The 13580-nt window shown below is 39.5% G+C and overlaps 2 protein-coding genes across 3 annotated transcripts in view; one reads left to right on the top strand and one right to left on the bottom strand.

The window, feature by feature from the left end:
* LOC309389125 (uncharacterized protein) overlaps positions 1–13580 on the bottom strand; it is an 811977-nt gene that overhangs the window by 716300 nt on the left and 82097 nt on the right. The gene's annotated exons all lie outside the window — the stretch shown is intronic.
* Positions 1–13580, top strand: part of LOC309389119 (arylsulfatase H-like) — a 29504-nt gene that overhangs the window by 14734 nt on the left and 1190 nt on the right. For both annotated transcript variants that reach the window (XM_081947111.1, XM_081947112.1), the window contains 6 exons: positions 1166–1288; positions 2278–2695; positions 5500–5636; positions 7602–7736; positions 10500–10662; positions 10955–11076. In XM_081947111.1, the coding sequence (XP_081803237.1) occupies positions 1166–1288; positions 2278–2695; positions 5500–5636; positions 7602–7736; positions 10500–10662; positions 10955–11076 (1098 nt within the window). The remainder of the gene's footprint in view (positions 1–1165; positions 1289–2277; positions 2696–5499; positions 5637–7601; positions 7737–10499; positions 10663–10954; positions 11077–13580) is intronic.

Below are 13580 nucleotides of genomic sequence, written 5' to 3'. Positions count from 1 at the left end.
GATCTATTGCCAGGATTGCTTCAATTCATCTGGCTGGCTAGACAGATGTCCCCTTCTTTCCTCACCACACCATGTGCATCTTCTTGAAGCTGCACACTCAGAGGAAGAGGACAGCCAACCCAGACAGAAGAAGTGTAAAAATCTTCAGTCAAGGGTATATGTTAAATTGCATTCCCCTGCGAGACCCTTCAAACAAGCTCCATCTTCCTTTGCCACTCAACTCTATTAATTGTCTTCTATGAGAAAGCCCATCTTTGTTGAACAAAGCTAAGTCCTGCTGTCAGCTTTTGCTTATTAGCTGACTGTAACAAAGGATTTGGAAGTCTTGTCTGTGTTGGGATCGCATCCTGCCACACACATCCCTGCGACCAATCCGCTCTCACAGGGAGGGACTTCTCCTGGTGCCGTCCACCAGGCAATGCCAACGGGCGACGCCTAGGAGTAGGGCCTTCTCTGTGATGGGCCCAACCCTCTGGAATGACCTCCCCCCGACATTAGAACCACCACCGACTTCCGCTCCTTTCAACAAAAACTGAAGACTCACCTGTTTCGATTAGCTGGCCTGGCACACTCATAACTTCTACCTCCTGGCAGATATATTTTAACTGTTATTTCAGGGGATCCATTTTTAAATTTAACTTACGGGGTATTTTTTAGGGGTTTTTAAATTATATTTTAAATACTTTACTTTAATATACAGTTCTTCTTTTAACCTCCTCCATAACTATCTAACTATCTAACTATTTAATTATTTAATTATTTATGTTATGTATCTTTTATGTATTGACTGTACACCGTCCCGAGTCCCTTTTGGGAGAGGGGGCGGTCTATAAGTGCGAATAAAGTAAAGTAAAGTAAAGTTGGAATTAGACAGCGGCATGGCCTCCTGTAGCCTGTCACATCACTCTTACTAACACTACACTCACCAAATATTTTCCTTGTTTACTTCCCGATGAATAGAAATGTTGGAGAGTTTCTGAATGCTAGAATGGATATTCGGTTTGGTGGTCTTTGCTAAAGTTTGCAAAACTGTTTTCACAGGTTTGTCAAAGGCTTTAAGAACATGTTGTTGTTTTTAAATCAATCAATCCTCCAACATGGATTGCATTTCTAATTCTGGGAAGGCCAAAGAGGGCATTCATTTATTTTCCTGTTGATATTTTAGGCATGGCAGCTACAACTGAGAGGCGTGTCAAGGCTGGGCCTGGTACCTCAGGAGGGCTGCCTACAAATGAAACCACATTTGCTACCTTATTACAGCAACAAGGCTACACTACGGGCATAATAGGTAAAGTGCGTTTTTCTCTATGTGTATTCATAATGGCAGGTATCAGGGTTCAACCTCAATTCAGAGTTTAATTCCTTTCTCCAAGTTTTCCAGATGAAAGAATAATATTTCAGGATAGAATAAGCCATATTTCCTTGGACCATTACAGCTTTTACTCTTCATTTTTGAAAGTATAAAACCTACACTTCCTATTCTTATTCCAAACTTTAAACCAAAAAAATATACATATTTTAGGTTAATCAGGACAAGTAACATACATTTTATTGACCACAAAGCAAAATGCATAATAACACTAACTATTTTAGGCATAATATGTTATAATCTTGTCTTTTCATTCCTAGCAGCAAGAATACAATTGTAACAGAATACAAAACTGGTTAGTGAAATAACCAGATTGCTGCAAAAAACCCACTGTTTTGCTGGCCCAATGCTAGGTTGGTTCTGCTTCCATGTGTTTTCAAGAGTTGAAAAGTCAGGATTCATGGTTTCTATATTTTAAATAATTCATTTCTAACCAGGCACAAAACTGAGCATGTTCACTAGGGGAAAAATCGCATGGAACTCAGTAAGATTTTTACTTGGGTCTGAACTGACTTACACCAGACTGGAGAACATGGATCTCAATTAAGAGTTGCCAGCATCATTCAGAATTGGCTCTATTTGCTGTAAATCAGGGGTGTCCAAACTTGGGAACTTTAAGACTTGTGGACTTCAACTCCCAGAATTCCCCAGCCAGCATGGCTGGCTGGGGAATTCTGGGAGTTGAAGTCCACAAGTCTTAAAGTTCCCAAGTTTGGACACCCCTGCTGTAGATGATAGGAATAATATTTCTACAAATGATCTCTAGTTCACTACATTATTTTTTCTTCTTTTGAGCCTGGGTCCTTTATGGTAAATGGTTCTCAAACTGATTATTTAATCCTTGTACATAAATGTTGAATCTATTTTTGCTGAGCTGTTATCAATCATTTCTGTGTTTGTATTTTCAGGAAAATGGCATCAGGGTTTGAACTGTGAATCCCGCAATGACCACTGCCACCATCCCTTAAACAATGGCTTTGATTATTTCTATGGTAACCCTTTCACTCTTGCGAACGATTGTCTAAGTTGGGAATATTCAGAGCTTGAGCCAGGAAATAATGATCCATATTATGTTCAAATAGTTGCCGTTTTGCTGTTAACTCTTCTGGTTGGAAAAATTATTGGTTTGGTTTCTTTGAAATGGAAAATAGTTTTCATCATTATATTGTGTGGAATTTTCTATATTACCTACACTTATGTGGATTATTTATTTCGGAAATCCTGGAACTGCCTGATGTTCAGAAATCATGAAATCGTTCAACAACCATTGAAACTAGAGGATGCGGCTTTTAGGATAGTGAGAGAAGCTGTCTCGTTTATTGAAAGGTAACTAATATCAAACTTCAGTAAACTATTCTCACAATATTGAACATATGCTTGATTCCATCCATCCATCTATTCATTTGTTTGTTTATACATTCATTAATTCATTCAATATATAAATCAGCCTATCTCAAAAAAGTGATTCATAGAATCATAGAATCAATTAAAAAACTGCAGTCACAACTTACAAACATAATACTAAAGATTAAATACATATAACAGGTGAGAAAATACCACAATCCATAGATATTAAATATAACCAGAAATGTGATCCTTCACACACTTGGGACCCCAAGCCCAGGCCCATAACCAGGTCCCCAAAGCCTTACAAAAGGCCAACAGAACCAGGGTCATCCTACTCTCTGAAGTGAGGATGTTTCAGAGGGCAGGCACAATGGCAGAAAAACCACACCTCCTGGTCCCAGCGAGCTGATGTTCCTTGTTTGACAGAACTTGGATCATGCAATCTGCAGACTGGATTGGACTGGGAGAAAAAACTGGGAGAAAATAGTACCATGGGTAATCTCTCAAGCCATGAAGGGCTTTAAAGATGACAAATAGCACCTTGAATTTTACCAGAAAGATATTGACAACTCACAAACCAGTGGAACTACATGTGCTGAGTAACTGACACCATTTACTACCCCTACAGCAGCTGAAGCTTTCAAATGCTCTTTAAGGGCACTAAGACCACTGCCCATTGCAGTAATTCAGACAGGAGATTTCAAGGGCATGAGTGACAGTGAGCAGAGCCATTATTGATGCTATTTTCTTTGTTCCATGTGGAAGAAAATTCAAAATGTGCCCTGTAGATATTTTGCCATAAGTACCATACCCCCTCTATTTCAGTTCAGGATCACAAATATCCATATTAACTAATCCACACTACCCAAACTATCTAAGGTTGTTTTGGCAATTATTCTTTAAAACACTGACACTACCACCCCAAAACAATAATGGAGCCGGTGGTCTTAGATTCTCTGGTTTGTTTTTATGCATTAACACGTATGGATCGTCTTGATTTCCATGCACAATTTTAACCAGGTTGGCTACAAAATAAGGTATTTAAAATCGCTCCATGAATAATATTAATGAAGGTAAATTATATATGTCCCAGGATAATGTTGCAGGATGCAATCTGAATCAGTCACCAGGACCAGAGGTCTATTTTTCCAAGCTTTCAGACTCAGGCTGGAGCCCACGCTGAGTCCGAAAGTTTAGAAGAATAAACCTCCTGGTCCTGGTGATGAACTCAGATTGGATCCTGTGATAATATTAATAACCACGAAAACAGTATACTAACAATGCCATACTTTTCAAACAGCAGCACCCAACAAACTACCATAGTCTTTGCATTTTTGCATGTTCCTGAAAGCCTAACATTTCTTGAAAGCCTAACATTGATAAGACAGAGATAGGTCCTGTATAGAGATCTCTCTAGACCCAGATTTTGCTATGGGGAAATTAGTTTTGATGTAATATTAAGGATCAAATCCCTTAACAAATATATTGGTACACTTCGACCAAAGATGTTGGTGTAGATGTTAATGTAATAAGGATTAAATTGAATTTGAAATATGGCTTTATCTTGCACTTTCCATGGGAAAAAGATATGGAAAACCTATAATCTTTATCCGTGCAAATGTATTCATAAGTTATGCATTACATAAATTTAGTTTGAATCAGAATCAACAATGAGAATAATTAATGCTTAGCTTAAGTTTTTACTAGTTCCTCCACAGCAAGGGTGGATCAGCAGTTAAGATGCTGGGCTGGTTGGCTGGAAAGCCAGCAGCCCAGGTTCGAAATCTGAGCACCCATGCAATGGGGTGAGCTCTTGTCCTTGCCCCAGCTCCTGCCAATCTAGTACTTTGAAAGCATGCACTTTTGAGTAGATAAATAGGTACCACTTTGGTGCACAGCGCTCTGTCGCCCCATGACAGAAAAGAAATGTCTTTGGACAACACTGGTTCAATGGGCTTGAAACGGAGATGAGCACTGCCCCCTATGGTCAGCAATGACTAGAGGAATAAAACCCACAGGAATTCCTTTTTTACCACAGTAAAGTAGTAAAATTTTTAAAAAAGGAGTATATTATGAGGCAGACAGCCGAAGACACTCTTTGTCCATGCTTATGCTTGGGATGTTCCCCTCTAGAACTCCTTCTAAGAGGAGATGCAACATCCTAGCAACCAAAACATTTGTATAGAGGACATACTTTTTCACTGCCGCTTTTCTCTCATCCTCTGTTTCTTTATCTTCCCAACTAGTTTCAGCCTATACAAATATAGCTCTCCACAGGAGAAGAACAAATAAAATCTGATATCATATAGTAGCACCCATTAATTCCACTTGGCTAAATGACATATTGGTAGTCCTTGACTTTCAACCATTTATTTAGTGACCATTCAAAGTTACAATGGCACTGAAAAAAGTGACTTATGACCAATTTTTACACTTATGACCGTTGTAGCATCCCTATGGTTATGTGATCAAAATTCAGACACTTGGCAATTGGCACAGATTTATGGTGGTTGCAGTGGCCCAGGGTCATGTGGTAACCTTTTGTGACAAACAAAGTCAATGGGAAAACAAGATTAACATAACAATTATGTTGTTAACTTAACTGCAGTGATTCACTTAACAGCTGTGGAAAAGAAGGTCATAAAATGGGGCAAAATTTCCTTAACAACTGTCTTGCTTAGCAATGAAAATTTTGGGCTCAATTGTGATCGTAAGTTGAGGACTACCTGTACCTTTAATGGAAACAGTAAGGTGATTTATTTTATCTTTGTTTTTTTTTTCAGAAACAAAAAAAGGCCATTCCTTCTTTTTGTTTCATTCTTACATGTCCACACACCATGTTATAGCACTAGTCTGTTCCATGGAACAAGCAAGCATGGCTTATATGGAGACAATGTTGAGGAGATGGATTGGATGATTGGTGAGTAATTAAAACCTTCTTGGATCCCTTTTCTTTTTATTGATCTTCAACATCTTTACCATATCCAATTGTTTTTAGTTTTGTACCTTATCTGCCAATAATTAGGGACAAAATATATAATTTCTCTACTATACATGATTTTTAAGACAAAATGTCTTTGTAGAATGTTCCATATATCAAGTTATTTCCTCTCAAGGAAAGAAAGAGATATATAGCTAAATCTAGTTTTTGCAGAACAAATAAGAGGAGAAATACCAGGAAATGTTGGCAGCTGGATGCTTCCTATTCTTTGGTCTATTGATATTGCACTGTGTATTGCATTTATCATACTTAAGAAAGAAAATATAACAGATCCAGTTAATTACCCTTCTATTTTCTTTACAACACTCTCAGTTGACTGCATACCAAACCTTTACATTGATATTACAGGAATAAATAAAGGAGGAAAGCTACTATCCGAACAGGCAGAATTTGAACAGTAGGATCAATTCTAAATCAGCCCAACTGAATAATGCCAATATCCCCAAAAGGTTCCCCTATGTCCGGGATGGCAAACCTATGGCACGCGTGCCACAGGTGGCACACGGAGCCATTTGTCAGGGCACGTGTGCTAGCCAGCTGAGTTCAGCCTTTTTTAAAGCCATTTTTCGCCCTCCCCAGGCTCCAGATGCTTTATAGGAGCCTGGGGAGGGTGAAAACAGCCTCCCCTGCCCCCCCCCCCAAGGCCCTCTGGAGGCTTCAGGAACAAAAAACCGCCCCTATGGGCAAACCGGAAGTTCAGGAACGGACTTCTGGTTTGCGTATAGGGCTGTTTTTAGTCCTCCAGAGTCTTCAGGGACTTTCAGGAGACTTCCCTGAAGGCTCCGGAGGACTAAAAACGACCATTGGTTTTCTCGTAGGATTGTTTTTAGTCCCCCGGAGCCTTCAGGGAAGCCTCCTGAAGGTCCCTGAAGGCTCCAGAGGGCCTCTGGGAGGGGCGGGAAGGCTTTTCCCGCCCTCCCCAGGCTCCTATAAAGCCTCTGGAGCCTGGGGAGGGTGAAAAAACCATGCAAAAAATGGGGGGAGCACCTTTCATGCACACATGCACACTGGAAGGTTGCACATTGCATTATGGGTACGGCACACCCACGCATAACCCCCCTGCGTTCCCCCCTGCTTATGGCACGCGAGCCAAAAATGGTTTGCCCATCGCTGAACTATGTGATAGATATTGACTGATTTTAGAGCTGCTTTAATTCAAAGCCTAAACTCTGGGAAAGATACCAGCATGTTGTATGTTTGTATGTATTCATGTATGTATGTATGTATGTATGTATGTATGTATGTACGTAGTTTGTTTATTTTTTTGGCTACCCATGTCCCTCAGAAAATGTTTCTGGGTGGTGTACAATTTAATCAATAAAATTAAGCATAATAATACAAAAATTGTTTTAAAATTATAAAGATGTTTAAAATTATAAAACAACATTATAAAATTTAAAACAGGTTGGAGAATTCCAAGAGGCCAACAGTTGTTAATAACAACTGTTGTTATTTTACATTGTGATTTTAGGACTGAAGGTTATGTCATGCTTATTTAAATGTGAACATGCAACCGATATGTTTATGATCTGGTAATAAAGCTAGCGTGTGATGCAAATGACAAATTCTTTTTGTTTGTAGAGAAATTCATCAATGGGGAAAAGGGCTAAATCAGTTACTTTGATCTTTAATATAGGTGTTAAAAATGGGACTCTTATTAGTACCTATTGGCAACTGTTCTCCACTTCCTTTTTTCTTAACTCCAATAAAAGAAATCCTTTGCAGGAACAAGACACCCTCCATGCTTATTTTAAACTAATGAAAACCAAAAATCTTGATATGTACAATAGAGAAGTGTATTAATTCTTTTTATTTCTTCAGATACTAATGTTACTGCTAAATCTCATGTTTTGTAATAAGCTATATTTTGCTTAAACTCTGCAGGAAACATTCTTGCTGCTCTTGACAAAGAGGGATTGAAGAACGACACTTTTACGTACTTTACTTCAGATAATGGAGGAAGAATAGAAGTTTTTCAATGGGGTGAACGGCTGGGTGGCTTTAATGGTAAATACAAAGGTAAGAGTGTGGGCTGCAGAACTTTCAGCACTGATTGATCAAGTACTAGTCGTGAAAAGTACTTCTTTAAAAATCAATCAGAAGAAATTTTACAGTATTTTGACACTTGTCTATAATATATTATGTTCCATAAAATAACAGCCAACTCCTGGTGACCCTACAGATAAAAGCTTCCCAACTATCCTGCCTCTTGCCCCGGTACACAATTCTTGTAGGTACTTAATTATAGCTTCCAATATTTCAGTTATCCACTTCATGTGCTATAGCTTGCCCATCATTACCATCTTTTCTACCAATGCATCAGACCTCATGATGCATCCTCTCTCCTCTCTCAAATGCAATGTCACCTAAATTGGACTTCTTGTTCAGATTTTTGAATGCTCATTCCATCTCTGGTTAACATTATGTTCCATCATTACAACCTATTTATGCTTCTTCGTCACAACACTGCTCTTGAGCTCTCCCAAGATCTCCTCTGGCTTGTAACATCTTATTTCCTTAGCTATTTCTGTGGCTTTGTTTGATTGACAAAATATCCATATTTCTTACTGTTTCTGATCATGTGCTTTCCAACTTTATTTTTACAATCATTTAGCATATTTCCACACTGTGCTCTCAGATGCAGATCTTGGAATCTGTTTTGAACCTCAGTCCTACATGTTTATTTTCCACAATATGTTTGAGCTTATACCTCATTGGGATTGAATGCTTTTTAATTTCTCTCAGTTTAATATGTTTAATTCTGTGACTCGTGAGTTGTTGATCAATGCTGACTGTATGGAGTTAGGTGAACCAATATTCTGATACAGGGTGAGAAACTTCAGTGCTAATATATGTTCAGCAGATAAAAAGGAAGAAGGTTTAGTCCTATTCAAAATGGCCACAAAATAAGAAAAGGAACATAAAGAATCATATCTATATTTGAATTATAAAAGAATACCCTATTGCCGTGATGGCGAACCTATGGCACGGGTGCCACAAGTGGCACGCGGAGCTATTTGTCAGGGCACGCGAGGCACTGAGTTCACCTTTTTAAAAGCTATTTTTCGCCTTCCCCAGGCTCCAGAGGCTTTATAGGAGCCTGGGGAGGACGAAAAGAGCCTCCCCCCCCCCCCCCGGAGGCTTCAGGGACTGTCCCTGAAGCCTTTGGAACGCTTAAAACCACCCTCCGAGCAAACCGGAAGTGACTTCCGGGTTGTTCGGAGGGACGTTTTAAGCGTTCCGAAGGCTTCAGGGACCGTCCGAGGCTTCCCTGATGCCTTCGGAGCGCTTAAAACCACCCTCCGAGCAACCCGGAAGTCACTTCCGGTTTGCTCGGTGGGTGGTTTTAAGCGCTCCAAAGGCTTCAGGGAAGGCTCCGGATAGTCCCTGAAGCCTCCGGAGGGCCTCCGGGGGGTCGGGGGAGGCTCTTTTCACCCTCCCCAGGCTCCTATAAAGCCCCTGGAGCCTGGGGAGGGCAAAAAAACATGTAAAAATGGGGGGGTGCGCGTTTTGCGCGCATGTGCACTGGGGTGGTCGTGCGTTGCATTATGGGTGCGGCACGCCCGCACTCGACCACCCTGGGCTCCCCCCACTTGTGGCACGCGAGCCAAAAAAGGTTCGCCATCACTGCCCTATTGCAAAGATGATCAGAAATGTGGGCAAGTTTCTATTCTAATTAAAAATACATTAGAAGGTAAGACAAGAAGCAATGGATGGAAAATAATCAAGGATAGAACCAACCTAGAAATAAGGATTTCCTGATAGTTAGAACAATTAATCAATGGAACAATTTGTCTCCAGAGATTGTGGGTACTCCGACACTGGAGGTTTTGAAAAGAAACTGGACAACCATTTGTCTGAAATGATTTGAGTTTCATGCTTGAGCAGGGGGCTGGACTAGAAGACTCCAAGGTCCCTTCCAGCTCTCTTATTCTGTTAATATGTTTGCAATTAAACATCTTAATTGAAATTAAAAAGCAAACTTGCTTATTTGGCGGGTGCTTTCATAGTTTTGTGCTGTGGCCCAGCAGAATCCGGTTGAGCTGCTGATGGACTCGGATAGCGAGGAACCATATGAGTCTGCCCTGGACGATGTGGAGGATCCTATGCAGGGTTCAGACTCAGAGCAGGGACCAGAGAGGCTGGTTGGCCACCAGAAGGCGCCTGAGGCATGGAGCAGTGGGGAGGATCAAAGGCAGTTTGTCCCTGATGCTAGATTGAGAAGGGCCGAGAAACGGAAGCAGCAACTCGGTAGGCAGACTCGCAGAAGATGATTAAGCACAGGTGGTTGTGGATTGGCCCCTCCCAAAAGAGATTATAGGTGAGGCGTTGGGAGGGGACATTTGCAGGAAACAACCATTCAGATTAGTAGTTAAGAAAGTCTATCTGTGTATTGTAGCCATGTCTGTTCGTTTGGACTATCTGCGTTGCTTCATTTGAATTATCTGGGTTGCTGCAGAGCTACTCTATTGAATGTGAGTTGTCTGGTCCCTCAGCCAAAGGATTCATTATCTCAGTAATTAAACAGTGGCAAACAGCCAAGCCTGTGTTCTGGTTTATTCACAGGCATGGGGGGGGGGGGGTCAGAACAGGTTTGTATGTGCAAATAAAATTCATATTCAGAAGGAGAAAGAAATTGGAACTAGTGGTGTCACTTCTCTTCCTTTTTTCAGCTGTACCTGGGATCTAGGCTATATTATTAATGCATTATACATTTGAAAGGAGAATTGTAAGACTGTAATTTAAATTTAGATTTAATACTGCATTTTTCCTCCACTGCAGGTGGAAAGGGCATGGGAGGTTGGGAAGGAGGAATCCGTGTGCCTGGAATAGTTAGATGGCCAGGAAACGTCGCTCCTAATACTGTTCTTGATGAACCCACAAGCCTGATGGATATTTACCCCACTGTGGCTCATTTGGCTGGCGCATCGGTGCCACAAGACAGGTATGCAATTTTGTTCTAAAAGTGATTGAGAGGTATTCAATTTTAACTAAAGCAAATATATAAAGTTGCAAACTTTATTATTAATGTCATCAGAGATTAGGTTAGTATAATCTATATGCACTTAAATCTATATTTTCCCTTCATAATACATCACATTGTTCTCAGAGACGATGTACCAGTATAAGTAAAATGTGTAATATTATATTTTTGTTCTGATCTTGTGGTCAAGATATCACTGATCAAGACTGAGATTAAATCAACTAATGGCCTTAAATTTTATTTCTTCTAAAAGGATAATTGATGGCAAGAACCAGATAGAATTATTGCTGGGAACTGTTCAGCATTCTGCTCATGAATTTATGTTTCATTATTGTGGGACACATTTACATGCAGTGCGTTGGCATGACAAGGAGAGTGAGTATAAAGCTTCCCTCCCCTGTTTTTAATCTATTTTAATCTATTTATCATCAAGTCGCTTCATTTGATATGGGTGGACAGGTACATTTGCTAATAAATAAATAAATAAATAAATAAATAAATAAATAAATAAATAAATAAATAAATAAATAAATAAATAAATAAATAAATAAATAAATAAATAAATAAATAAATAAATAAATAAATAAATAAATAAATAAATAAATAAATAAATAAATAATAAATAAATAAATAATAAGTAAATAATAAATAAATAAATAATAAATAAATAATAATAATAAATAAATAAATAACTGAATGAATAAATAAATAAATAAATAAATAAATAAATAAATAAATAAATAAATAAACCTACCTTCCATTACAAATATAATAAAATAGCTTGGTAAATACTGGCAAAATACAAATACAATATTGCCTTTTGATAACTTGATTATTCTTAATTTATGGCAATTTGTGCATGAAACTGATACATATTTTGCATTTATGGAACTAGGAATAAAATAACCAGATTTAAACATTAAGAATACCAGATGTGATCTGGGAAACTCTGTTTAATTTCATTATGTAACAATTGTTTTATATGGAGGCCACTTTTTTGCACAGACAAGAAATGGGAGATGTTCCTTCAATTACATTGAGAAAAATAATTCGGCTTATTCATTGAATGTATCACATTAGAAAAATACCCTACTTCTGTTATTCACATAATAAGTAGACATGATGTCCAAAATATATCTATAAAATTGCATGTTAAATTAAATAAAGATTTGCACTTCCTCAGCTGACCTGAAAATGTCTGTCAATGCCATTCATTTATAAAAATAAAAAATAAAGATGAAGATGTGACACATAGGAAATAGGAGAAAGTGGGGGAGCTGCAGGAATAGAAAAATTCAAGAAAAGAGTTCTGGAGAAAAAAGCAGAATTATAAGTTTCTGAGTTCCTCCTGAACCCTGAATTTCCAATATTTTAATTAAAATTGGTGATATGTAAACAAATTGATGCCTGTCCAGAAACACACCAAATTATGACATAACATAATTGTTTGTTTGTTTTGTTTGTTTAATTGGATTTATATGCCGCCCTTCTCCAAAAGGACTCAGGGCGGCGTACAACATTAAAAAAACACACATCCCAAAAGTTTAAAAAAAAGATTAAATCCATATCCAAAAAAAAAAAAAACGAATTTAAAAGACAATACATTTAAAATGAGATAAAATTAACAGGCCAGGCCGGCTTGCTGGAAAAGCCAACTTTTTAGGGCGCGTCGGAAGGACCGGAGGTCGGGGATTATGCGAAGCTCCGGGGGCAGCTCATTCCAGAGGGAAGGCGCTCCCACAGAGAAGGCTCTCCCCTTGGGGGTCACCAGCCGACACTGTCTGGCCGACGGCACCCTGAGGAGGCCAACTCTGTGGGATCGTACTGGACGGTGGGAAGCTACTGGTGGCAGTAGGTGGTCTCGCAGGTACCCTGGGCCTAAGCCATGGAGCACTTTAAAGGTCATAATTAATACCTTGAATCGCACCAGGAAAACAACCGGCAACCAGTGCAGGCCGCCTAAAAGGGGTGTGACATGGGAGCTCCTAGGTACCCCCATGACAACCCGCGCGGCCGCATTCTGGACCAGCTGAAGCCTCCGGGTGCTCTTCAAGGGCAGCCCCATGTAGAGAGCATTGCACTAGTCCAGGCGAGAAAGGACGAGGGCATGAGTGACTGTGCACAGAGCATCCCGATCCAGGAAGGGGCGCAACTGACATACCAGGTGAACCTAGTAAAATGCCCCCCTGGTCACGGCCGTCAGGTGTTCTTCTAAACTAAGCCGCGTATCCAGGAGGACTCCCAGATTGCGAGCCTTCTCTGAGGGGCCTAAAATTTCTCCCCCTATTGTCAAAGATGGAACAAGATGTACAAATCGGGATGACGGAAACCACAGCCACTCAGTCTTGGAGGGATTGAGCTTGAGCCTGTTCCTCCCCATCCAGATCCGCACAGCCTCCAGGCATCGGGACATCACGTCGAGGGCATTGTTTGGGTGGTTTGGGGTAGAGATGAAAAGTTGGGTATCATCAGCATATTGAAACCACGGATGATCTCGCCCAGCGGTTTCATGTATATGTGACAAATCAACATAATAAACCCAGCGGTTTCATGTATATGTGACAAATCAACATAATACAGTATATGACATTTTATTTCAATACAAAAACAAATTCCCTTCAGAAATCCGCCCTTTTAAGAAAATGATACAAACTCAAAATAGATAGAAACTGATAACAATATAGCAAATTAGGTTTCAAAAATGAGAGATTTTAGACAGTAGTTCACAAGCCTATATTGTGGACCTTGAATAGTTTTCATTATCTGTACTCTGTCCCCCCCACCCTCTGAAAAAGAATATTTTCTTATTATTTGACTTAATGAAAGATCAAAGTCAAAATGTACAATTATTATTTAGCTGATTATTTAGTTTTTGACAT

Source organism: Natrix helvetica (assembly GCF_964273705.1).
Source record: "Natrix helvetica genome assembly, chromosome: 3".
In the NCBI taxonomy this organism is placed as follows: domain Eukaryota; kingdom Metazoa; phylum Chordata; class Lepidosauria; order Squamata; family Natricidae; genus Natrix; species Natrix helvetica.
The sequence above is the reverse complement of the archived record's forward strand: the minus strand, read 5'-3'. Positions and strand labels throughout refer to the sequence as shown.